The 23,362-nt window shown below is 40.7% G+C and overlaps 3 protein-coding genes across 6 annotated transcripts in view; 2 read left to right on the top strand and 1 right to left on the bottom strand.

Moving 5' to 3' along the window:
- Positions 1-3,179, top strand: part of LOC101171238 (ski oncogene) — a 35,741-nt gene extending 32,562 nt beyond the window's left edge. Inside the window, exons 5-7 of the mRNA XM_023954857.1 lie at positions 7-281; positions 361-591; positions 1,171-3,179. Coding sequence (XP_023810625.1) covers positions 7-281; positions 361-591; positions 1,171-1,398 — 734 coding nt within the window. The 3' untranslated portion in view covers positions 1,399-3,179. The remainder of the gene's footprint in view (positions 1-6; positions 282-360; positions 592-1,170) is intronic.
- A 2,269-nt stretch (positions 3,180-5,448) lies between these two features.
- On the top strand, positions 5,449-16,307 carry LOC101156884 (1-phosphatidylinositol 4,5-bisphosphate phosphodiesterase eta-2-like). Of its 3 annotated transcripts, none has more exons than XM_023954853.1 (20): positions 5,449-6,075; positions 7,307-7,453; positions 9,230-9,473; positions 9,574-9,685; positions 10,435-10,605; positions 11,193-11,286; positions 11,375-11,578; positions 11,670-11,790; positions 11,881-12,052; positions 12,158-12,268; positions 12,405-12,488; positions 12,584-12,681; positions 12,761-12,849; positions 12,945-13,130; positions 13,215-13,322; positions 13,400-13,524; positions 13,604-13,688; positions 13,813-13,959; positions 14,801-14,880; positions 14,972-16,307. In XM_023954853.1, exons 1-20 carry the CDS (start codon positions 5,724-5,726, stop codon positions 16,052-16,054), a joined length of 3,813 nt encoding a protein of 1,270 aa, XP_023810621.1. In that variant the 5' UTR covers positions 5,449-5,723; the 3' UTR covers positions 16,055-16,307. The 3 variants fall into 3 exon arrangements, with proteins under 3 accessions (XP_023810621.1, XP_023810622.1, XP_023810620.1); XM_023954854.1 differs by having other exon boundaries at positions 9,574-9,703; positions 13,436-13,524; XM_023954852.1 differs by having other exon boundaries at positions 9,574-9,703.
- LOC101156644 (probable glutamate receptor) lies at positions 16,202-22,882 on the bottom strand. Of its 2 annotated transcripts, none has more exons than XM_023954855.1 (10): positions 22,767-22,882; positions 22,506-22,591; positions 21,214-21,245; positions 20,936-21,115; positions 20,612-20,835; positions 20,345-20,442; positions 17,577-17,794; positions 17,270-17,489; positions 16,938-17,182; positions 16,202-16,721 (listed from the first exon to the last, which is right to left on the bottom strand). In XM_023954855.1, exons 2-10 carry the CDS (start codon positions 22,567-22,569, stop codon positions 16,623-16,625), a joined length of 1,380 nt encoding a protein of 459 aa, XP_023810623.1. In that variant the 5' UTR covers positions 22,570-22,591; positions 22,767-22,882; the 3' UTR covers positions 16,202-16,622. The 2 variants fall into 2 exon arrangements, with proteins under 2 accessions (XP_023810623.1, XP_023810624.1); XM_023954856.1 differs by having other exon boundaries at positions 22,506-22,597; positions 22,767-22,838.
- Between the last annotated feature and the right edge of the window lie 480 nt (positions 22,883-23,362).

Genomic DNA, 23,362 nt, shown 5'->3' with positions numbered 1-23,362 from the left:
CCTCAGGTCCAGTGCCAGCCTCCTCTGTTTCCTCACCTCCCTCCACCTGTAACAGCGGGTCTCAGAGTCTGTCTCCTCAAAACGTTGCTCGAGCCCCGGACAGAACTTCCTGGCTTCCTGGCAGTCTTTCTCCGGAGATGGACACCATGAGACAGATGCTGTATGGTGGACTGGAGACCAACGAGGCCCGGGAAAAAGTCCTGCAGGAGATAGTCAGGATGAGGGTGAAGCAGGAAGAGAAGTTGGCAGCTGCTTTGCAAGCTAAACGCAGCCTTCAGCAGGTACTGTTGACAGCATGTCAAAGTCAGTCTTCACACTCTTGGGGAAGTTTTAATCATGTGACAAATCCAACGATTACAGGAGCTGGAGTTTGTGAGAGTGGCCAAAAAGGGTCGTCTTCGTGACGCCATTGAGGCCAAGCGCAACCTGCGTAAGGAGATCGAGCGCCTCCGCGTGGATTTTGAGCGGAAGATAAGAGAGGCGGAGGATTCGTGTGGGCGGCTGAAAAGAGAGCTGGAGAAAGAGACAAAGCTGCGAGTTTGTGACAAAGGCTGCGAAGCCGAGAGTCTCCAGATCAAATACTCCAGTCAGGTAAGACGCTAAACCCAGCATGCAAAACCTTATTCAGCACTGACACCAATAACAGACCAACTCTGATGAAAATTGTGTTTTTGGTGTTTTTAACATGCTCCTGAGGCATTTTTCTCAGATAGAGAACAAATATTAAGAAAATTAAACCTAAAATTGCATTTCTGAGTATTTCTTCATTCAAATTGTGGTGACTTAAGAGCAGACGCTAAAATGGAATGGGAAAAAGTTTGTAGGTGTGACGTAGAAACTACGACGGCAAACCTCAAGCTCCCTGCTCTGGTTGGGGGTGTAGGGGGCTGTAAGCTATCTGGAGAGTGTGTAAACAGATGGATGATGGGAAAGAGGGTGGGCTTACACTACACCAACACAACTTAGAGGCTTATTTCTAGTGAACCCCTGCCGCTCTGCAGAAACTATATCCTAAAAGACCACTGAATTTGGGGATTTTGGGTAAAAATGGCATAATCATAATGAAAAGAGCACTGGGAGCATTTTGACAATACTGTACATCAAAAGATGATCAGAGTGGGATTTGAAAGCTTTTGTCTTATGCTGACCACTTTTTTTTTCCTAATCCAGATCGAGGAGCTGCACGTGCAGCTGCAGCAGGCGGAGGCTGACCGCGAGCAGCTCAGGCAGGAGCTGCAGCTGGAGCGAGAAGCTCGCCAGAACCTGGAGTGCGTTGTTAAAACCCTGCAAACCCAGCTGGCGCTGAAGGCCCACAGCAGTCCTCCGGGAGACTGCAAGGACACAAACACACTAACAAACAAGCAAAGTCACTCCACGCAGCCGAGAAATGGACCCTGAAGCTGCACAACCAACTCTGACTCCGCCTCCAGAGGAAAGCTTTTGTCCCATAATAATATGTTACAGCGCATCGATATTGTCATGACAGTATGAGTTTCACATCAACTGGAAAGTAGCATGAGCATGTTGTAGAGAGTCACGCTACCAAATACTTTCTCTGTGATGAAAAAAAAAGGTCTTTTTCTCGACGTCGGGGAACTTCCCGGCACTCTCCAAGGATTTTGGCTTCGGTATAAGCTATTCTAAGATGTGCAAATACAGCTACACAACACTACTTGAATATGAAGGGAGGAAATGTGTTGCGCATGGTGAAACGAGCAGTTAATGAAAGTGCCACAAAAATACTGGTACACTCAGAGGTGTCATTGCAGACCACTGGAAAAAAGAGACACAAGTTTACCACTATGTACTTCATATACCCGCTCGCTTTTTGTAACTGTGCAGAGGTTGACCATTTCTTTCTTTTCTTTTTTTTTTATATGCTTGAGCATCACTGTTATTTTACAAGCAAGAAAAAAGCAGACATTCTTAAAAAAACATATACGCATGTATACCAGCTTATGTACGTTTGGCATTTTGTAAACCTGAAGTATTAGAGGTTCTGTGGGCTGCCTCCAGGTCCGCAACCTAAATGCTTAAATATTTTATGGAAGTCTTCTGTTCTTTTTTTTGTTTGTTTGTTGTTCCCTAAAGATGTTTTTTGCTCCCAAATCAGTGGAAAATAGCAAATATTTATGCCCACATTAGTCAGCATAAGGCAACAAACACTCCTCTAAACAAAAAAACAGAGGAAATTTTCGCCTTTTTTTTCGCATGGCAAAATCTGGTACTTCTGATTTTCTATGGAGTATTGTAAAAAAATAAATATTTTTATTCTGCAAAATGTTGCCCCCAGTCAACAGGAGGCATTCATTTTTAGTCACTGGTTTTAGAGCTCTTTAAATCAACCGTTGCTGTTTATATGAACAACATTTCTACATGCATACAAAATATGAATATATTTTTTTACTTTAAGAAAGTAATTGCACTTTTTAGAAGAAAGAACCCTGCATTGTGCTCCCTGTTACAATTGTTTTTTTCGAACCGGAAATGATCCTAAACCTTAAAAATGAAAAACACTCTCCCTCAGCGCGTCCTCCAATGTAAATAATATGGTATTGTAAATAAGATATTTGTCGGAATGATGTTTGATTTGTTGATTTTTGTTTATTTGCTCTTACTTGAAACCAAAAAACAGATTTTATTTGGATTTACAAAACTCTAATTCCCTTGTTGCTGATCCCTGATTTACAATCACAGGGTCTCTATCAAACTGATGGACTTTTTTGGTTTAAAGCCTTGTTTATTGACCTGAGACGCCAAGAGAGTAGTTTAATCTTTCCCTTTCTTTTGTTCTTGTTATGGAGATTATCTTTATTATTTGATTTATCATAGAGTATATATATTACATCTTGTACCAAAAACTGACAAATGGACTACAATTCTCTGCACTTCCAGCTTTCTTGTCACACATATAAAGTAGTACATTTCACATAATCATTGTTTCAAACATTTTGGCTCTCTGACATGTATTAGACAAGAAAACACTTTTATGTCTTACCATTATGATACCCTCGCTCAGTATTTGTTGGGTACTGTGTATTAGAAATATCCAATTTATTAGCTGATGCTGTTGTAGTTTTGGTCTGGATATGGGTTTTTGTTTGCCTCTTGTTTCAATGTTTTCTTTTTCCTTAAGAAAACTTGTATAATACCTAATAAATCTACATCAATTCTACAGACTTCTGATATTTTGGGGGTTTTGTGATCGTTTTGAACTTGAGCCAAAGTTGCCTCAGAGTTAAATTCAATGAAAAAAAATGTTCTTGTACTATTAGGCACAAATTTTGACTCCTGTTTAAATTCAATAACTTTAAATATCTTTTTAAATCATACATTTTATTTTCTTAACCCTTGTGCTATCTTAGATGACCCCACCCTTACTTTGACGTGTTCTCCCTACCAGAGAGGGAGAGAGGAGAAAACAATTAGACTATATCTGCTAAAAAATGTATTCATCTTCTACCACATGTAGTTATCCACTTAGACCACAAGTTAAAAAAAATGGGGGCTTGGAGTCTTGCTTTTGGTACGCCAGTCATTTCTTTAGCCAATCAAAAAGAAAGAAAGTAAGTAAGCAGAAAACTGCTTTCATAAAATAAGCATTTCTTAACCCTTGTGCTATCTTAGATGACCCCACCCTTACATTGACGTGTTCTCCCTACCATGACAAAGGTGGATAAAGGTGGAAAGATTTCATGTAATCCATGGACACCAGTGAAGATCACAAATCATTGAAGAAAAAGGTTCAGAGCACTGTCTAGTGGGTCTAGATGACCCAACTCCCAATGTTAAAATGCCTAGGATAGCACAAGGGTTAAATAGGCAACTTCATATTTAGAATCTAACCTTAAAACTAATCTCAACTGAAAGACTCGCTATGAAATTTAGTTGCAGCCAACGGTTCCAGAGGCTGAGTTTGCTGTTTCAGCTGGAGGCCATGATTCCATGCTAACTGTGTTGGATCCCAGTGACGTCTGGTTTCTAATGGGCAGGAATTTATCAAAAACAAAAACGATTCTGGTATAGACAAAGGCCGTTAGAGGATCCAAAGTTTGTAGTCAAGCCAGTGTAGCTCTACTTTAAAACCCTTGTGCTATCTTAGATGACCCCACCCTTAAATTGACGTGTTCTCCCTACCATGACAAAGGTGGATAAAGGTGGAAAGATTTCATGTAATCCATAGAAACCAGTGAAGATCACAAATCATTGAAGAAAAAAGGTTCAGAGCACTGTCTAGTGGGTCTAGATGACCCCACTCCCAACGTTAAAGTGCCGAGGATAGCACAAGGGTTAAAATAAAATGACAAATTACAAAGTAGGAGTAAAACATCCATCCATTTTTTTGAACCCGCTGTATCTCTTTCGGGGTCCCGGGGCTGCCAGAGCCGAAACCCGGCTGCTGTTGAGCACAGGCAGGGTGCACCCTGGACAGGTCACCAGCCTGTTGCACAACCACACCCACTCCCAGGCACAACTATAGGGGACATATTTCAAGTAACCAATCAACCTATGAAACAGGCTTTTGGACTGCGGGAGGAAGGCGGAGTGCCCACATGCACAGGGAGAACATGCAAACTGAAGGGACCCTGCTGGGATTTAGAACTGGGGGCTTCTTGTGAGATTAAAGCGCTGACCCCTGCACCACTGTGCAGCCCAAAGTAAAACATAATCATCCAAATATTGACTTACATAAAGATGTATAAAAGGACATGTGTTTGAACATTTCTGATTAATTTCGTAAAAATTTTGGAACCAGGCAGTGAAAAAAGATAAAAATGTAAATGTTGTTTTTTTTCAGTTATTTAAATAAAATGTTGAAAAACTGAATTAAAAATGTATTTTTCTGTCAAAGTTATAAATGGCATATGCTTGTATAGCTCTTTTCTACCTTCCTTCACAGTCCCATTCACACACTGGCACCAACATATAACCACCAGATGCAATGTGGGGTTCAGCCTCTTGCCCAAGGCAAGTGGGAACCGAACCTGCGGTCTTCCAGAGCAGTGGTCAACCTCCCTACCGCTGCACCATAAGGCTTGCCTATTTTTGAGTTTCTAATCAATTATTTTGCAACTCAATAAACAGACAAATGCATTAAATTGTATTTGAGATGAAATCTGGAAAGGTAAAAATGTAAAACTAAATAACAAACTGAGTCCAGAGTAGGAGGGCACATGCAGTCTGCTGCCTCTAGGGGGAATCTGAAGAACACAGCTGAGACTTTCTTTTGCCAGTGCGACATAACTATGACATAGAAATGGTATTTACTGTTCACTAAATACAAATCTGCAAAATAGTAAGTGTTTGCAAAGATGTGCATGTTGCATACGCATAAATAAACAGCTGCCCCGCTGCTATGGCTGTCTCCTTCCTCATAGGCTTACCGGGTGGATGAAAATCCCTTCATGAAAGCAAGGCTGACGCCTCACTGCAGGATTACAGGTTGAGGAAGATTTAGTGACTCACATAAGTTGCCCACTTCCTTTTAACAGCCTTTCCCACGTCTGTAAACAAATAAAAAGGAATCTACATCTGCGACAATGGATCAGAAGATGGAGAAAGAGACAAGAGGAGATGAGCATTCAGTGTGCACATGCTGCTCACGGCGCAGGACTGAAATGGGAAAAAGATTATAATCAGACACGAACGAGCTGATCCAGTGACAAAACTTTGCTGAGGAGCCCAGCAGAGAGAGGGGAAGATTGTGGCTTCATGCAGAGCGGATGGGACAGAGGAGTTGGAACCAAATGGACAGCTCAGGGATGAACAGAAGGACGGTGATGCCACCACAGTCTCCAGGGCTGAGTGGGAGTCCACCGTGGAGCCCTCTGTCACCAAAGAAAACGCCCGTTCAGTCTTTGGGCTCCATGTCCTCAGAAATGTTCTCCCCAAAGCAGGTCAAGCGCCCTTCTCACATGGCAAAGCAAGGTGCAAACCCTCTGAATTCTCCTTCTCTTTCTATAATGAGCTCTCCAAAGCTCTGGCATAAAGCTTCTGTCTCCAGACTGGCAGAGGAGTTTTTCTGGATTGGTGGGAGTGTGGTTGCACAGCCTAAATGGAGACTGGGTCAGATAGGTAAGAGTTATTTGTCATTCCTACTTTTTTGTCATACACTTACTGAACAGAAAGTCTACAACCTGCTGAAAATCAAGTGAGTGATCTTTACTTTGGAACTACTTGTGTGTTTCCCTAAGTGTTTTTAGCCATGCTGGGACAGGTGTACGTGAACCTGGACAGAGCAGCAGGGAAGCAGATAATGGGCATATGGACAGCAGACAATCCTTTAGGATTAGCCTCAATGATGTCCCAGCTTGGGTCACATGCATCTGAGCTTTAGAGAACAAACAAAGGCTGGCCACTCATACCAACCCTAAAGGGCCATTATCAATATATAATGTGTGTGTGAGTGTGGCCCAAATGAGGGAAAACCACTCGGAAGCCACTAGAGGTCTAACGTGACACAGCGTGACACATTTTTTCTTATTGAAGCCGTCTTTTTATGACACAAAACACAACAAAAAAAAAAGTATCAGAACTAGGCCTGCGCAATAAATCGCAAACGTATCGCCATCGCGATATCAAGCTGTGCAATATGCATAAAGACGGCGAAAATTGCAATAAATGGTTACTTTAAATTTGCTAAAGCAATCTTATGACAGCTTGAAGTATTTAGCGAATAAAAAAAAAATCAATATATTGCTTGACCAATCGGATGAAGCCCTTTAACTCCCCTCCTATGTAAACTATGGCGTATGGCGTATACTTATATAGAGCTTTCTACCCCATTTCGAAAGCCCAAGGCGCTTTACAGTCACAGTCCCATTCACACACTGATGGCGGCTCCGCTGCCGAACACTGGCACCAGCCTCCCACCAGAGGCAAGGTGGGGTTCAGTGTCTTGCCCAAGGACACTTCGACACATGGGTGTGCAAGGTGGGAATTGAACCTGCAATATGATCTGGGGTGACCGCCCTGCCGCTGCACCAGCAAGTATAATTGGAGTATAATATGGAGTATAATTTAAGGTATCTTGACTAATTTAAATTAAACTGTTGCAGTGAAATAGAAATGACGTCATTGGTTGTTTTACTATTTGTTCAAATATCGCAAGTTATATCATCATAGCAATATTCAATACTAATATCGCAAATCGACAGTTTTTCTGATATCGCACAGCCATAATCAGGACACTGTCTAGGATTCACTTGTAATACAAAAAACGTGACTGTGTTTGTGGACACAAACATCAAGCTGTGAAAGTAGATTTTGTTCAAGCTATACACTTCTTGTGATGCAAATTCTCTAGTGGAGAGGTGCATGTGTACCATGCAGACGGGCACAACCATGACCAAGATGAAGGGGAAGAAGAATGGACTGGTTCGCTTCTTTTTTCTGGATGAACACAAATCCTGCATCCGCTGGCGGCCTTCGAGAAAGCAGGACAGAGCCAAAAGTGAGTGACCCCCACAATACAATTGGTTGGTGGATTATTTGGCTTGTCAACACAAAGCAAAAAAAAATGAACCGTAAATCTGGCAAGAACTTAAAATCCAATCATACGGCACGAGTAATTTGGTTACAGAAACATTTTTGAAAAAAAAGATCCAACCCTTTAAAAACTTTAAATAAATATTAAAGAAACTGGTTGCATCTTAACATTTCATGTTATTTGCTAAAATGTAAGGCAAAAATTCAGAGAGTACAATTTTAAGCTTTTTAATTTTATGAGTATGCTTAGCATTTTTAACTCAATTTAATTTTTGGATGTCTAAAGAGTCATCAATATTGACAACTTCAGATTTCAACAAAGGTCTTCTGGCATGAATGCAAACATGCACACATTTGATAATTACAAATCAACCAAAAGAATGAACCATTCTCTATTACTTAAATGTGATCAATGCTTTGCTATGACAAACATTCAGTGACTCTAAAAGTTTCAGTGACCAAATCATCTCTTTTGTTCCTGAACAACTGTACCAGAGATTTGGTGTGTTCCTCTGCTTCCTCTCCTTTGTTGATTGTATATGAGAGCTGGACCGAGTGAGTGTGACGTCACCCTAATGCTTTACTTCCGGCCATGCAGTCGCCATTTTTTTCACAATACGAACATCGCGATGTTGGAGACAGACTACATCAGTGAGCAGCGATTGGTTTGATTTGGTCTGTGTTGATGTCTCTATGGCGCCTCCTCTCACCAATCAGGAATGAGCCTGTTAGAAGTCCACACCCCTACCACTTGAAAGCAAGCTTAGGAGAATCTGTCAAATAAACGTTTCGCACATTTGACGTACACACTTTTATTGAAGCATGTGATTGGTTAGTTTATAATCTAAATAACTTGCGCTACAGCAGAAATATCATGAAAAAGAATGGAGATTAAAAAGAGCATGTCAAAAAAAGATAGCTGACCAAGAATGGTTAATTTGACAAATAGAATGACTGAGTGAATGAATGAGCTGTTTATGAAATCCGTTTTTTTAAGACTTTTTCCTTACCAAGAAGGAGGGTCTAGGGGCAGGACTGCCCAGTTTAGCCGAGTCTATTTAGTTTAGTTTAACCACCATTGAATTCTATGACTTAATGTTCTCTATTATTTGAGGTTTATTATAGAATTACCGGTGTGAAGCCCATTGAGATGACTATTGTTGTAATATTGTGCTATATTAATAAAATTGAATTGAATTTGATTTGTTTCTTTATAGCAGTCTATGGGATTTTGGCTTCTTGGAGCCAATGGGTACTTCCTGTTTGGAACGCCAAGGATGAGGGGTCACTCAGTCCAGTTCTCATGTACAGTCAATGCTCTTCTCCAGTACTCTGTCTGTTTGTGACTCTACCTCCTGTAATTGTTCCTGTATTTTTTGCTTTAGTCTTTCCTGTCCTCTCAGACTCCAGTCGGTCACAGCAGACTTCGCAAAGTCTGCTTCTTCTGTCCCCCAGCCCCCCACCCCCCACATCCCCAGTCTTCTCCAGTCGCCTTTTGCTTGCTCAAAATACACTAAATCTAATCTGTTGGTCACTTGCATAGTCCATTAGTTTTCTATTTTAAATAATCAGGCCTTTAGGAAAGTATCTGGACTGAAATGGATTACAACAATCATAATTAATAAAGCTCCAGCTTCTTATGAAGTGCTTTAGGCAACCTCATGTGTGCACTGGAACTGTAGAAAACAAGCTGAATACGTTTGAATTTGACTGGTTGCTTATTGTTTTTCCACTGTTTTAGTATCTATCGATTCCATCCATGAGGTCTGTGAGGGCAAGAAGTCAGAGATCTTCAGGCGTTACGCAGACAACCGTTTCGACCCGAACTGCTGCTTCAGTATCTACTATGGGGAGCGTGTCAAGTCCCTAGATCTGGTTTCCACCAATGCAGAGGAGGCCCGTACCTGGATAACAGGGCTCAAATACCTCATGGCTGGTATCAGTGATGAAGACAGTCTGGCACGCAGGCAACGCACCCGTGATCAATATCCTTTACATGTCCACTCGCAAGACTCTACATGACAGTTACCATGAAAGTGTTGTCAATCCAGTAAATAGCGGATGGAACCTTAACTGAAGCTGCATGTGGTTACAGCAGACGTTCTCTGAAGCTGACAAAAATGGAGATGGGACCCTGAGCATTGGAGAGGTTCACCAGCTGCTCCACAAGCTGAATGTCAATTTACCCAAACAAAAAGTGAGAGAGATGTTTCAAGTAAGAGTCTACACTCACCGCTGTCACATTTCATTGACTTTAATGCGCATAATGATGTTTAATCAACCAGTTTTGTACACATTTCCTGTCTTTTTCTGCTGACACTCTGGTCACACATCACACCTGACACCTTCCTCCACCCATTCCAAAGTCCCCCATCTTTTCAACCTCCACTCCCTGTAACCTCACCCTTATGCTTGAGTCCTTCTCAAACAAATACACTGTCTTTGCAAGGTCAATGACTCTCCTTTCCAGAGCAAACATCCATCTCTCTAGCTGTTCCTCCCCCTGTTCCCTGTTCTCACTGAAGATCACAATGTCATCTACAAACATCATGATGCTTTGAGGTTTATATTTAACCTCATCTGTCACTGTCCATCACCACAGCAAACAAGAAGGAGCGCAAAGTCAATTGTTAAAACAGTGAAATGATTAGTTAGAGTTTAAACCATCTGCAGATGAATTGATTTTGAAGCAAATGCACCAAGCAATGGTTCTGTAGCCTCTTAAGAATGCACAGAACTTCAATGTAATGTTTAATTTAGTTAGAAAAACCTCAAACAGCACCAGTAGCCTATTTCCAAGCATTTTTCCATGACATTTCTCGTGCAAACAGGATTATCACCACATAGTGAAGGAAGCCATAAGTGTTTTTGTTTATAAGATTGTTCCCTCACTCTTTGACAGGATGGTTATCTGAAATCACACAAAGGTTTTTTAACCATCTGCAGGAAGCAGACACAGATGAGATCCAGGGTTCTCTGGCCTTTGATGAATTCTGTTCCTTCTACAAGATGATTTCCACACGTAGAGATCTCTACCTGATCATGATCTCCTACAGCAACCAGAAGGAAGTAATGGATCTACATGACCTCGCACGCTTTCTGGAAAATGAGCAAAAGGTGTGAATTTGATTAATCTCAGTTAGTGCAGACTGATCCTTGAGATTATTATTCTATTTCTACTTCATAAACAAAAAAACATTTTTTATTAGTATTTATTTATATTAGATTTGATGTCATTCCTGAACTTGAGGTTTACTGTATTGCGGATTTTTTTCTATAGACCTACCTGACTGACCAGTATGACCATGGACATTGGTTTTCATACATGCTTTAACTGACAAGCAAAAACTCAGATGTTTTTTTAATTTCTCTTAATCCTTTATAATATTTGTTAGATTTATTTTAAACAGCATTTCTTTAGAGTACTTTCTAACCAGGTCATATAAAAGGTTTGGTAGAAGTCAACATGTTTGGAAAGTAACGTTCCATATAAACTTTTGCTCCATTTCAAACAGAAGAAAACTTTAATACATCTAAAATAAAAACATTTTGAACAAAAATATGTGAATGAAAGGCGTGTTTAAACATTGCAGACTCACTATTATATGCTTAGTAAAATATACTGCTATGATATTTTACAAGCAATTAATGTTTGACCACTCCGTGTTCCAGAAGCTAATAATAGATGTCTGTTCTTCCTGTAGATGCGCGGTCTAACCAGAGAGCATCTAGTTGACATTGTAGCCAAGTTTGAACCATGCTCTCAAAACCTCCAGCACATGGTTCTGGGCATTGACGGTAGGTGGACAGTGTTTGTTTGACAAGGAAAAAACACAAGAAGGCTCTCATGTCAGTGGAAAAATTGATCCAAACCCATATCCTTTAGGTTTCACCAACTACATGCGGAGTCCTGCAGGCGACATCTTCAATCCTGATCACAATCAGGTGAACCAGGACATGACACAGCCTCTCTGTAACTACTTCATTGCCACATCACACAACACCTATTTGACAGGAGACCAGCTGCTCTCTCAGTCAAGAGTGGAAATGTACGCCTACGTTCTGCAGGCTGGCTGTCGCTGTGTAGAGGGTAAGAGCCTAGAAAACAAGAACCTCAGCTTTCCTGTGAGTGTTTTCACTACATTATCTCCCCTTTGTTCATCTTCATCTTTCTTTTCCAGTGGACTGCTGGGATGGGCCAGATGGGGAGCCTATAATCCATCATGGCTACACTTTGACATCTAAAATTCTCTTTAAGGATGTCATTGAAACAATCAATAAATATGCCTTCACAAAATCACAGTGAGTACTTCAGTGTCCAGACACTGGCTCAAATATGTTGTTCAGGAGTTTTGGTAAAAAGCCTCCTAACTCTCTTTCTTTTCCTCTCAGATATCCAGTGATCTTGTCCATAGAGAACCACTGCACTGTGCCACAGCAAAAGAAAATGGCGGAGTATCTGAGAGACGTTCTGCAGGAAAAACTAGACCTTACTTGCATCAATGTATGCGAATGCAAGAAGCTGCCTTCTCCTGAGATCCTGAAGGGAAAGATTTTGATCAAGGTGTGTCAGTACCACTGGAGTCAGCTGAAGATAGAATCAATAATAAAGGGAAAAAATGTTCTAATAAGGCATAATGGATGTAACCATTCATTCAAAACATTTTAGGGAAAGAAGCTGCCCGCAAACATTGATCCTGATGCAGAGGAGGGAGATGTTTCTGATGAAGACACTGGAGATGAGCAAGAGGAGGACGACAATGAAGACAGCAACTCACAGGCAAATTGATTTAGACTGGATGGATGGATGGATGGATGGATGGATGGGTGGGTGGGTGGATGGATGGATGGATGGATGGATGGATGGATGGATGGATGGATCTATTGGATTTATCTATTTCTTTTTGATGTTTTAGGATGGGAACAGTCCTACTTCAGCTAACCAGCCCAAGAAGAAAAGAAGATTTGGCAGATCAATCATAAGAAGCTTCAAAAGAAAGGTCAGATATTGCTTCAGTTCCTTAGCCATACATAGATGCATATAATTGGTCACAGCAGTGTGGAAAATTGTAATATTTCTTTTTTATTTTTGTAGAGAAAAAAGAAAATACGGGTGAAAAACAAAGCAGCATCTGATGGTGAATCAGACTACAGCAGTAGTCGGGAGAGGTCGCAAATTGTTTACCATCCCAAGTAAGGCCAGTCCCTGAAGTCTGCAGGTTTGCCATCAAAATTTGTTAGTACACGAATGACATTAGTATGTTTCTCTTAGAAAAAGAAAAACTATGAGATTGTCGCGAGCGTTGTCTGACCTGGTCAAGTATACAAAGTCTGTTCGTGTGCATGACATAGAAACACAGGGTGAGTTCCAGAACAGTGAAAATACATTTGAAAAGTCCGCACATTTCAGAAAATGCAGAAAATGCAAGATGCTTTTATCCAAACCTTCTTGGCAGGATTTGGAAGCTGCTGGCAAGTGTCATCTCTGGATGAGACTGTGGTGAATCAGATCCTACAGCTAAAACCTGGCGAGTTGGTGCGATTTAACCAGCGCCAGCTCCTGCGAGTTTACCCGTCGAACTACAGAGTGGACTCAAGCAACTTTAACCCGCAGACATATTGGAATGCAGGATGCCATATGGGTGAGGAGACTGTCCCCTGCCCCATCAGTACACTGACTTTACTACAAGATCTTCACCCTTCAATTTGTTTTGCTTTATTTTTAGTTGCAATGAATTATCAAACTGAAGGGCGTATGCTCGAACTGTACAGAGCCAAATTTTTGAGTAATGGAAACTGTGGATATATTCTGAAGCCCAAGCGCATGTGCAAAGGTATGGATATTCACAGATTTAAGAGTTAATGCAAATGCTCAAATGACAAAAAGTCACAGAGTGTCAATTCTTCTCAGCTGCCTTTAATCCCATGCTGGAGGATTGTCTTCCAGGACAAAAGAAGACACAGCTGGTGCTTAAGATCATCAGCGGACAGCAACTTCCAAAACCCAAAGATTCCATGTTCGGTGACAGAGGAGAGGTGAGACTGCAATGCGTCATTAAATTCCCCAAAAACTTTCCAGTCTTGTTCATCTGCTTTTTTTTCTTTCTGTGGACAGATAATTGATCCTTTTGTTGAAGTTGAGATCATTGGTCTCCCTGTGGATTGCTCCAAGCAGCAGACCAAAGTAGTGGACGACAATGGTGTGTGTGTGTGTGTGGGTGTGGGTGTGTGTGTGTGTGTGTGTGTGTGTGTGGAAACCACATTCTACAATTAAAATAATGCCACTGTAAAACTGCTTTTGGCTTTTTATACTCTACCCTTCAGGTTTTAATCCACTGTGGGAGGAGACCCTCGTTTTTAATATTCAAATGCCGCAGATCGCCTTGGTGAGGTTCCAGGTGTGGGACCACGATCCCATTGGTCGAGATTTCATTGGACAAAGGACTGTGGCTTTGACCAGCATGATGCCAGGTAGGCACGAAATGTCAATTGTTGTTGTTGTTGTTTTTTTAGTGCTAACCACTACACCACTGGTGTAGAGGTTAGCACTCTCCCCTCACATTGAGAAGGCCCTGCTTCAAAACACAGCTGGGACTTTTTTTTTGTGTTGAGTTTGAATTTTCTCTCCAGAAACTCTCACAGTCCAAAAAAACGCCTTCATGGGGTAACCCTTGTGCCATCCTAGACACTTTAACATTGGGAGTTGGGTCATCTAGACCCACTAGACAGTGCGCTGAACCTTTTTTCTTCAATGATTTGTGATCTTCACTGGTGTCCATGGATTACATGAAATCTTTCCACCTTTATCCACCTTTGTCATGGTAGGGAGAACACGTCAATGCAAGGGTGGGGTCATCTAAGATATCACAAGGGTTAATTGGTGTCTCTAAGTTGCCTCTAGGTGTATATATAAGCGGTGTGGTCCTACAACAGGCTGATGACCTGTTAGGGGTGTACCCCGCCCTGACCCAACAGTAACTGGGTTGGCTCCAGCAACTCCATGACTCTGAAAGGGGTTCAGTGGGTTCTAAAAATGGAGAGATAGACTTGACTGATACAAAAAGGATATCTTTATATATATATAAAAAATACATATAAAAATACATGTATATGTATATTTATATACATATATATATATATATATATATATATATATATATATATATATATATATATATATATATATATATATATATATATATATATATAAATGTGTTTTCCATGCAGAAAGCTGTTTACTGCTGGAGGAAAGACTCACATAAATTAAATACAATGCATTAGTGTCAAAGCTTTACATTATTTACATCTTTAGGTTATCGACACGTCTACCTTGAAGGAATGGCAGAGTCCTCCATCTTTGTTCATGTAGCTATCATTGACATGACAGGAAAGGTAAAGTATTTTTTTCAAATCTTGCAAAAAGATTCAGCGTTTTTTGTTTCTTTGTTTTAGTTCCCTCATTTTAATATGTTTGTAAAAGCAGATCAAACCTGCTCATGCTGTGCTAGCAGCCAGAAAACACATTCAAAAAGCAGCAAAGAAGCACATGAGGGGCCATAACAGACAGCCATCGCTGGACTTTTCCGTCATGTCTTCAGAGGATGGACGTCCGCTCTATGTCCACAGAGATTTGGACAACATCTCTGTGGACAGCAGAAACGGGGAAATGTCTCCGATGTTTCAGGGAGCAGCAGCCAGGGCTGCCATTCACAAAGGGGCCATGAGTGAGCCAGTGAGGAGAGCTCACAGAGTGAAGATTCATGAACCCCCGGAGGTGAGGAGAGGGCTCTTGTGCCGGATGTCAACTGCTGACTCACAACACAGCGGGATAGCTCCCTGTGTGAAAGAGGAAAGCTTTGACCTCTGCCCTTCCTCTGAGCCCCCGTATCCTGAAAGCTCAGCTATCAGCCAAAATCAGATCAGTCAGACTGAGCTGCCTCCATCGAACTGTACTGAGGAGCACAGAGAGGGGCCATTTCAAACCGAGCTGTCTGAACATTGTGAGGAATCAGCACCAGAAGAAGATGCTTTCAAAGAATCTGAGCAACCACCAGAGTCTCAAAGTCCTGCCGACCCAGTGTTTCATTTTCAGTCCAACCCAGAGCCAAAAGCCTCGTCCTCTCCACTGATCCCTCCATCATCCCCCGCCAGAGTCAGGCGGACTTTAGAGCCTCCCACCTCGACTCCACGGACCAAGCCAGCACGACCAAAAGTCCGCTCACAGAGCTGCCCCCGAAAACAGACGACCTCCCCCCAAACCCCAGCAGTGAAACACAGGACAGCTTTTCAATGGCAGACACAGAAAGCCCTAAACTGCGCCAGCTATGACAGCCAGGTGAGACGCATTCCCAACGGCCTCCACCTGTCAGACAGCACGTCCAGCAGCAGTGGTGGCAGCACCGACAGCCTGGAGCTTGTGGCCTCCTTTTTGCCAGCACGGACTGAGCAGCAAGAGGGCACCTTGCAAAGGGAGATGAAGGCCCTCTTCGATCAGAAGATGAGAGAAATCCGCTGCAAATCACCGCTTTTCCAAGATGATGAGTCACTTAAACAACATATTCAGTAAGTCAGTCCTGATTACAAATGATTTCGCAACAACTAAGCACGGATTCCAATCCTATTTTGACTGGATTAGATCACAGTACAGGCACGATTCCAAAAACCCACAGGACAAGAGGAACATCTTCATCTGAAGAAGAACAAGAATCCTTCATCCTTTTTGTTGTGTTTTATTTTTCAGTAGACTTTAGTTCAGCTGGAATGTTTACAGTCAAAACACGCTTGTGCTTGCCATAGAATGTAAAAAGAAATGTTTAAATTGCTCAATGCTGCTGCCAACTGTACAAAACTGCTTGATGCATCATTGTACAAAATAGCATTTTACTGAGAACAAACGTTTGATGTTAGTCAGTTTTTCTTCTATTCATAACTATTTTTCTTAAATTTGATCCCTTTTTCATTGAAATCTTAGTAAAATGAATGATTTCTTTTAATGAAATGTGAGACTTTAAGTGATTTTTTTTTTTGTTGAAAATGCAGATATGTAAATAGATTAAAAGGGCTAAACTATGTTTCTATTGGAGCAAAGTCTAAACACACCATTTAAACAAAAACATTTGTTGTTTCCTCAAGTTCTAAGCTTTTTCTTTGTCCACATTTTCTTGGGACGTGCTCGGTTTGCTGCTTTTCAAGCGTAGACTCAGCTCCTCTCTCAGCACAGAGCAGCATGGCTTCTGTAGAAAAAACAAAATAAATATTAGGATTTAAAATCTACTGAGCCATTGAAATACTTTAGTTTGATTGTCAGTTCGTACTTTAGCACTTTAACAAAGTTTAACCAACTTTGCAAAACCCTTCTTTAAAATGCTTTGTTTCAACTGAAAGAAAAGTCCCCCTGCAGTTGATGCCAAATCCCAAACACACTCAGTGTTGCATACTTGCACACACACCCTCTGCTCTGCTGCACTCCTGCGACTCTTCAGAGTCAGCTCCAGGACAGACAGAAGGGTCCCCAAAGCGAGGCCGACAGCGAGGATCAGGAACAACCCTTTGAGGCTTTGCGGCTGCACTGCTGGAGTTTTCGCCTTGTCTGCAATGCAGCTGCTGGCCCACCACTTGCTTCGCAGGTAAGACAGCTCACCTGCCTCACTCAGTTGAAGCACTGCCACGCTGAGGTTCTTTATTAAGGGAGAAGCTTGAGGAGTTTTAAAAAGAGAGTTTTAATCAAAAGTCATCTGTAGCATTGTTTTTTTTTTTTAGCGTGTAAGTGATGCACCCTCACCAAGAGCAGCAGCGATGCTGTATCCCCTCATGCCAATGACCTCATGCACTCTGACAAGCTCACAATGACGAGCCACGGCCAAATCCAGAGACACAGACTCCCCAATGAAGGCAAAGTGACCCTCTTTTGCTCGCTGGATGCCCTCCTCCATTGAGGACACAAAACTGTTTGTTCGCTCCATGTGTTCGTAGATTCTGCGGTACACCGGGTTGTTTGAATTCTAAATAGAGAAGAATCAAAGACAACGCTGGATTCTACCAAGTCACAGATTTCAGCACACAAAAACAACCACTGATGTTTGAATCACCTTAAAGAAAGCAAGGGTGGAAGAGCCAGCCAGGCAGCCATACTCAATATTATCTTGATTGGCCAAGTCCTCAAACCCATTCACTGTCAGGTGACTGGACTCTGAGGTTTTGGAAGAGATGAGGTTGGAGAGATAACAGGCCAAGAGAACAATAGAAAATAACCACCAACTACTGCAGATGACACGTCCTGAAAGGGCTTTGGGATGAGGACCTGCACCTGCAAGATACAAAAACAGATTACAAATATGATATATGAGGACGAAAGTCAGCAAAGACTACGATTAAAGTTATGTTTTTAGTGCTTTTAACATTGTCCTGTGGCAACTTTCTAATGATGAAGAACATATATAAAGAAAAATAATCTTTAATTTGTCCTTCTGAGTATTTTTTTCTTCAAATTGTTGTGAATCAGGAGCCGACGGAAAAGTGTCATTTAAAAAAGCTTGTAGCTGTGACGTAGAAGCTACGACTGGCCAAAAGCTCTCTGCTTCCTCCATTCTGATGCATTCACTTGCAGGCAAAGAGATCCCTGTCCCTGTTTCCTCGTATGAGCTGAGATCTTGCTCAAAACTCTACGGCTGGATAGCTCCAATATTGCTCGCCATTTTTGCTGCACCTGTGATGTTAGGTTGGAATTGGGAAGGGCTGTAAGCTAGCGGGAGAGCGTGTATACAGATAGTTGATAGGAATGGGGGCCAGCTTACTCTGTGCCAACAGTCCTGCCCACAACTCACAAGTGAATTTTTAATGAACTGCTGCTGCTCCGCAGAAACTGTGTCCTTGAAACAACAGAGGATTTTTGAGTTTGGCTAAAAATGGCATAATCATAATTACAGTTTTTCTCTGTTGCCTTAATGCGTTTCTCACAACAGAATTAAACTTTGCACAACAGTTACTGTGACCTCTACAACATTTAGTGGTTTGGGCACAACCTAGTGGCAGTTTCTTGTTCATTTTCATTCAGTTGCATATGCTTTTGGCCACAGAGCTATTGATTACGTATAAATCTCTCCAAAATGATCCCTATCGACCTGGTTTTGATCAGTATGATTTATTTTTAATCATGTCTGTCAAAATAACTATACTTGTACTGGCTGAATAGTCATGGTTTGTACAACGAATAATCTTCATTTCATTGCTTGTTTCATTACACACAAACTTTTTGAAAATGTCAAACATTTTGAACATTTCATTTTAAAAATATTGTTTATTGTGTTTCCATGAGAATGTCCATCAATAACTTTTTAACCCTTGTGCTATCTTAGATGACCCCACCCTTACATTGACGTGTTCTCCCTACCATGACAAAGGTGCTTTTGGCCACAAAAGTGGAAAGATTTCATGTAATCTTAATTCATGGACACCAGTGACGATCACAAATCATTGAAGAAAAAAGGTTCAGTTCACTGTCTAGTGGGTCTAGATGACCCAACTCCCAATGTTAAAGTGCCTAGGATAGCACAAGGGTCACAGGTGAACCACATACACTGGTAAAAAGAGGTACTAGTTAAAGCAAATGATAAGCCTCTTCTTCATAGTCGCTCACAGACGAATCACACTGTGGATACGGTTTCTGCAAAACTCTGATACATGGAAGGTCAGCTTCATGGAACAGGGGTGAGGATGGGTGGAGAAAGGAGGAGATTGCTGATGAAATGAGGGCAACACTTGTGGATCATGTGGTAAATGATGGCCTCACAATGGCTATGGCTGGTCAAAGGGAGCAGCAGAACCTCTGTCAGTTCAGTTATTCAGATTTTGTTGAGAGATCAGGTGAGCCAACTGTAACCTTGGAGTTATTCAGCACAAACTACTGTTATTTGCTCTGCACTATCATAGTAATTCAAGAGACTTGCATTGAGACTTGGCCAGGTAACCTTTCACATGTAGACTTACAGTTTACTACAACTGTAGCTCCAATGTTTGTGGCATAGTGTGCTGTGATGTAATAGTAAAGAAATAGTATTATATCACTGTACTGTAAAAATGTTGTCTGTTTACACTTGTGTGTTTGTTTTTTTTGCATGTCAAAAGGATTGTAAGACAACCTAGAAGAGGTGGAAGCAATCCCTTTTGAGTCAGCAGTTAAAGTGCACATTCAGTGTCTTATTGAATTCTAGTTTTTAAAATATCATACATAGCTTGAGATAGATAGATAGATAGATAGATAGATAGATAGATAGATAGATAGATAGATAGATAGATAGATAGATAGATAGATAGATAGATAGATAGATAGATAGATAGATAGATAGATAGATAGATAGATAGATAGATAGATAGATAGATAGATAGATAGATAGATAGATAGATAGATAGATAGATAGATAGATAGATAGATAGATAGATAGATAGATAGATAGATAGATAGATAGATAGATAGATAGATAGATCCATAAAAAAAATAATGTTCATAATAATAGATAATAAATTGCACTAAAAAGGCGGTTACAGTTGGAAATAAAAGTTTTCTTACGTAACCTAAATGTAAATTTTATTTCAATTTTCTTTCCAAACTTCAGTTATAAAGATGTAATTTGCTCTTGTAGCATCAGACATTTACAAGCATAGTAAATACCTGGTATCTTCATACATGTTCATATTTCCTGTTTGTGCTAACTAACTAGCTCCTCTTTCTTTAGATCTGGGAAAAGTTGACTGTAACATAAGTCCAATGAACCATGACACAACAAAATGAAATGCCACTATAAATCTGCTGTCACTTTCCTTCAGTGTGATCAAACTTGGTTTGTTTTAAGTCACTTACCTTGCAGAGTCAGAGCTCCAACTGCATACCACAGGCCGTGGAGGAAACTGCATCCATTCTGCTCGCTCTGAGGCTGGCCCCACTCACTCGGACTGAGTCTGCATTTGTATAAAATACTTGAACTATTAATACGGCGGTTCTGATGAATCAATCAGTAACGTGCAAATGTTTACAAACAAGGATTCGGACAAGATCAGTGTGCTCCATCCATAAATAAATCATAATCAGCTGCTCCTGGAAAAAAAAAAGACCACTCTCACAAACTACCTGGCAACAATAAAGATGCAAGCAGCTGTTCCAATGTAGGCGATAAATATGCCAATCCAGGTTTCCGGAGCAAAGGGGGTCATGAAGTTAAAGAAGCTTGCTCCCTCTGAGATGTCCTTCCTCAGCAGAATACTGATCCCCGTCTGCATGAAGGGCTTAGTCATACCCACGACTCTCTCCCGAGCTGCAGTGAGAGTCAGTGGAGCTATGGCGAGGTCAGCCTCCTGTGAGGATGATGTCATTTTCCAAACATGTAGACAGAAACAATATTGTCAATATCAAATCAGCAATATATTTTCTAAAAGAGGGAACCCCCAAACTCACCCCTCGCACCACCTCTCCAATCATCCCGTTCCAGTTGCCGTTCTCGTCCTGTCTGCCGTAAGATTTATCTTTTACCAGCTGCACTTTGTACTTAAAGCCCACTTTTTTGGCTACTTCAGACAGCAGGTCCATGCAAAAACCTTCCAGCTGGTTGCCTTTGGACATGGTATATGGCTCTTGCTTTAAGAGGAGATAAAATAATAATAAGGAAGAAAAAATCTTCAAATTTGATTAAACGTCATTGGAAATTGTTGCATAAATCAAAGAGAAAGACTTACCTTAATAGTTGTAATCCTCAGCTCTGGTTGTACTAATATTGGTAGAAAAAGGAAATCAATATTCATAAGGACCATGAAGACACAGTTAATGTCTCACTGAAAAAGAATACGATTCAGGGCGGAAATCGGTTTTTAAACTGGATGAACGAGACGGCAACAAGTTAAAATAGCAAATCTGTGTCTCCAGCAAAAGTTAGGAGAGAAAAAACAACAGTTGCTTTTTAAATAATTCTTTATTTTTCTGTTTTATTAAAAAATGTTGTACCTTCGACTCTTGCAGGAATAAAAGCTCGACAGCATAGAAGGAACATTTATCATCTCATGGTTACATTTTTGCACATAATTTACAAGAAAGAAAAATTACAGAAATTAAACGTTTATTTTCTTTGGTGCTGCAAACAGAAAACACTAACGAGCTCATTTACTTTCTCAATATGAAAATCAAGTGATTGAAAATCAGTATTGGAAATTAGAGGACAAAAACAACTACAAATCCCAGGTGTTTCATGTTCTCTCTGAATGTTGCACGCAGCAAAACCAAGAACCCTTTGTGCTCTCAGATTTTACAGACAAACAAGCCTGAATGGTAATTTGGGCTTTTGGATCAAACGGGGTTTCCGGTATCCCAGAGATCTGGCGACTTTCCACTCCGACTCGAGAACAGCGTGCGCCTCACTGTCTATTTCAAGTGCGGTGTTTATTCAGAGCTTCAATAGTACGGCGCAGTGCGATGAAGAAGCAGTCAAAGAGCATCAAAAACCCCAATTCAGGCCAAGGCCTTGGGGATCCATCACCAAAGGGGGGGATCTTTCCTTTCAAAGGATGACACGTTTATAGCTGTTCAAGCCCCTGCCACTTTCCAAAACACAGGGGCTTTGTTGCTTCGTGGAGCTGATTTATTGTCGTTTTTTTGTGTGGCTGTCATTTGGTTTGCTAACTTTTCTGTTCATCCTAAAAAGTTGGACAGGATACAGAGGCAGGCTTTGATATTCATCATAGCTGACAAGGCATGTATTAATGTCTCGTCAAATCAGAAACATTGCTTCCAAATCCTGGGGAGAACACAGAGGGATGTTGGCAGAGAAAAGAGCAAACTACCACCATGCTGAATGAAGGCGGCAGTGCTGGGGTCAAACTTCAGAGCATCCAAAAAAGAATGTTTTAGAAGACTTTTAAAAAAATATATAGCCCAGCAAACCAACCAATGTCTTAACATTCTCTAAAAAATCCTCTTGTATATAGACTGATGTAATGTGTTAGCTTCAGTTTTCAAAGCTGACTGACTGTCTTACCTGCAGAGCACAATCTCGACTCCAGGAAAAAGCCTGTAGTCAAAAGAAAAAAGCCAAACAGCATTCTGTCTCTCTTGGTTTTCAACCTGCAACTTTCAAAAACATTTAGCATTAGTGACCAAAAATGACAAGAAATTTTAAAAATTCCAAACAAACTCCTGTTAAAGAAAACAACCATATCATAAAAGAGACTTCGTCATTTCAAAAATGCGTAGAAATTGACTTTTTGGGGGGAAAATACAAAAGGAAAGTCTTCATTACCTGAATACGTTTTAAAATGAAGCTGCAAGTCAGCTGTCAAAGAGCTCACTGAGCTGAGAAGAGATGTATTTCTAAATCTGAATCAGAAGAGACAACCAATGGAAACTTTGTGGGTGGAGAAACTTTGGGTGGAGAGAAGCAACAGCGATGTAAACTCACATAAAGGTTCCATATTTGATTTGTTAGTTTTTGGGAAAAAAGATACTTAAAATACAAAAATCCTTTGAGCCTAAAGAAAAAAATAAATGATAACATTAAATTGGGAAGTGAAAGAAATAACAAAAGTCAGCAGAAGAAGTGATTATTTGGCTTGAAGCGATGCTGGACATCATAATCCAATCAACAACGCCCCATAGTCCCTTTTCCGGTTTTATTGTGTTTCGTTTTTTGTAACATTTCACTTTGTTTTCTGATTTTTTTTTTTTACATTTCATTTTGTTTTCTGGAAATGTTTTTTAATTTTTGTTTTTTACGTTTTGGTTTCAAAAATTTTTTTTTGGTTTTCTTTTTCTTTTTTTGTGATCTTTGAAATGTTTTTGTATCGAGTGATTTGTTGAATGATTTTGCACTTCAAGGCTACGGCACATAACACTTGT

Source organism: Oryzias latipes, chromosome 5, assembly GCF_002234675.1.
Source record: "Oryzias latipes chromosome 5, ASM223467v1".
NCBI lineage: Eukaryota > Metazoa > Chordata > Actinopteri > Beloniformes > Adrianichthyidae > Oryzias > Oryzias latipes.
Note: the sequence above shows the minus strand (reverse complement) of the source record. Positions and strands in the feature narration are given on the sequence as shown.

Coding starts and splice junctions, on each gene's coding strand:
- LOC101156644 (XM_023954855.1), bottom strand. CDS start 22,569: ATGCTGTTTGGCTTTTTTCTTTTGACTACAGGCTTTTTCCTGGAGTCG. Junction 20,443..20,611: donor TGCATCTTTATTGTTGCCAG/GTAGTTTGTGAG, acceptor ATACAAATGCAG/ACTCAGTCCGAGTGAGTGGG. Junction 17,490..17,576: donor CCACCCTTGCTTTCTTTAAG/GTGATTCAAACA, acceptor TTCTCTATTTAG/AATTCAAACAACCCGGTGTA.
- LOC101156884 (XM_023954852.1), top strand. CDS start 5,724: ATGGGACAGAGGAGTTGGAACCAAATGGACAGCTCAGGGATGAACAGA. Junction 11,287..11,374: donor CATGGTTCTGGGCATTGACG/GTAGGTGGACAG, acceptor CATATCCTTTAG/GTTTCACCAACTACATGCGG. Junction 12,269..12,404: donor ATGAAGACAGCAACTCACAG/GCAAATTGATTT, acceptor TTGATGTTTTAG/GATGGGAACAGTCCTACTTC.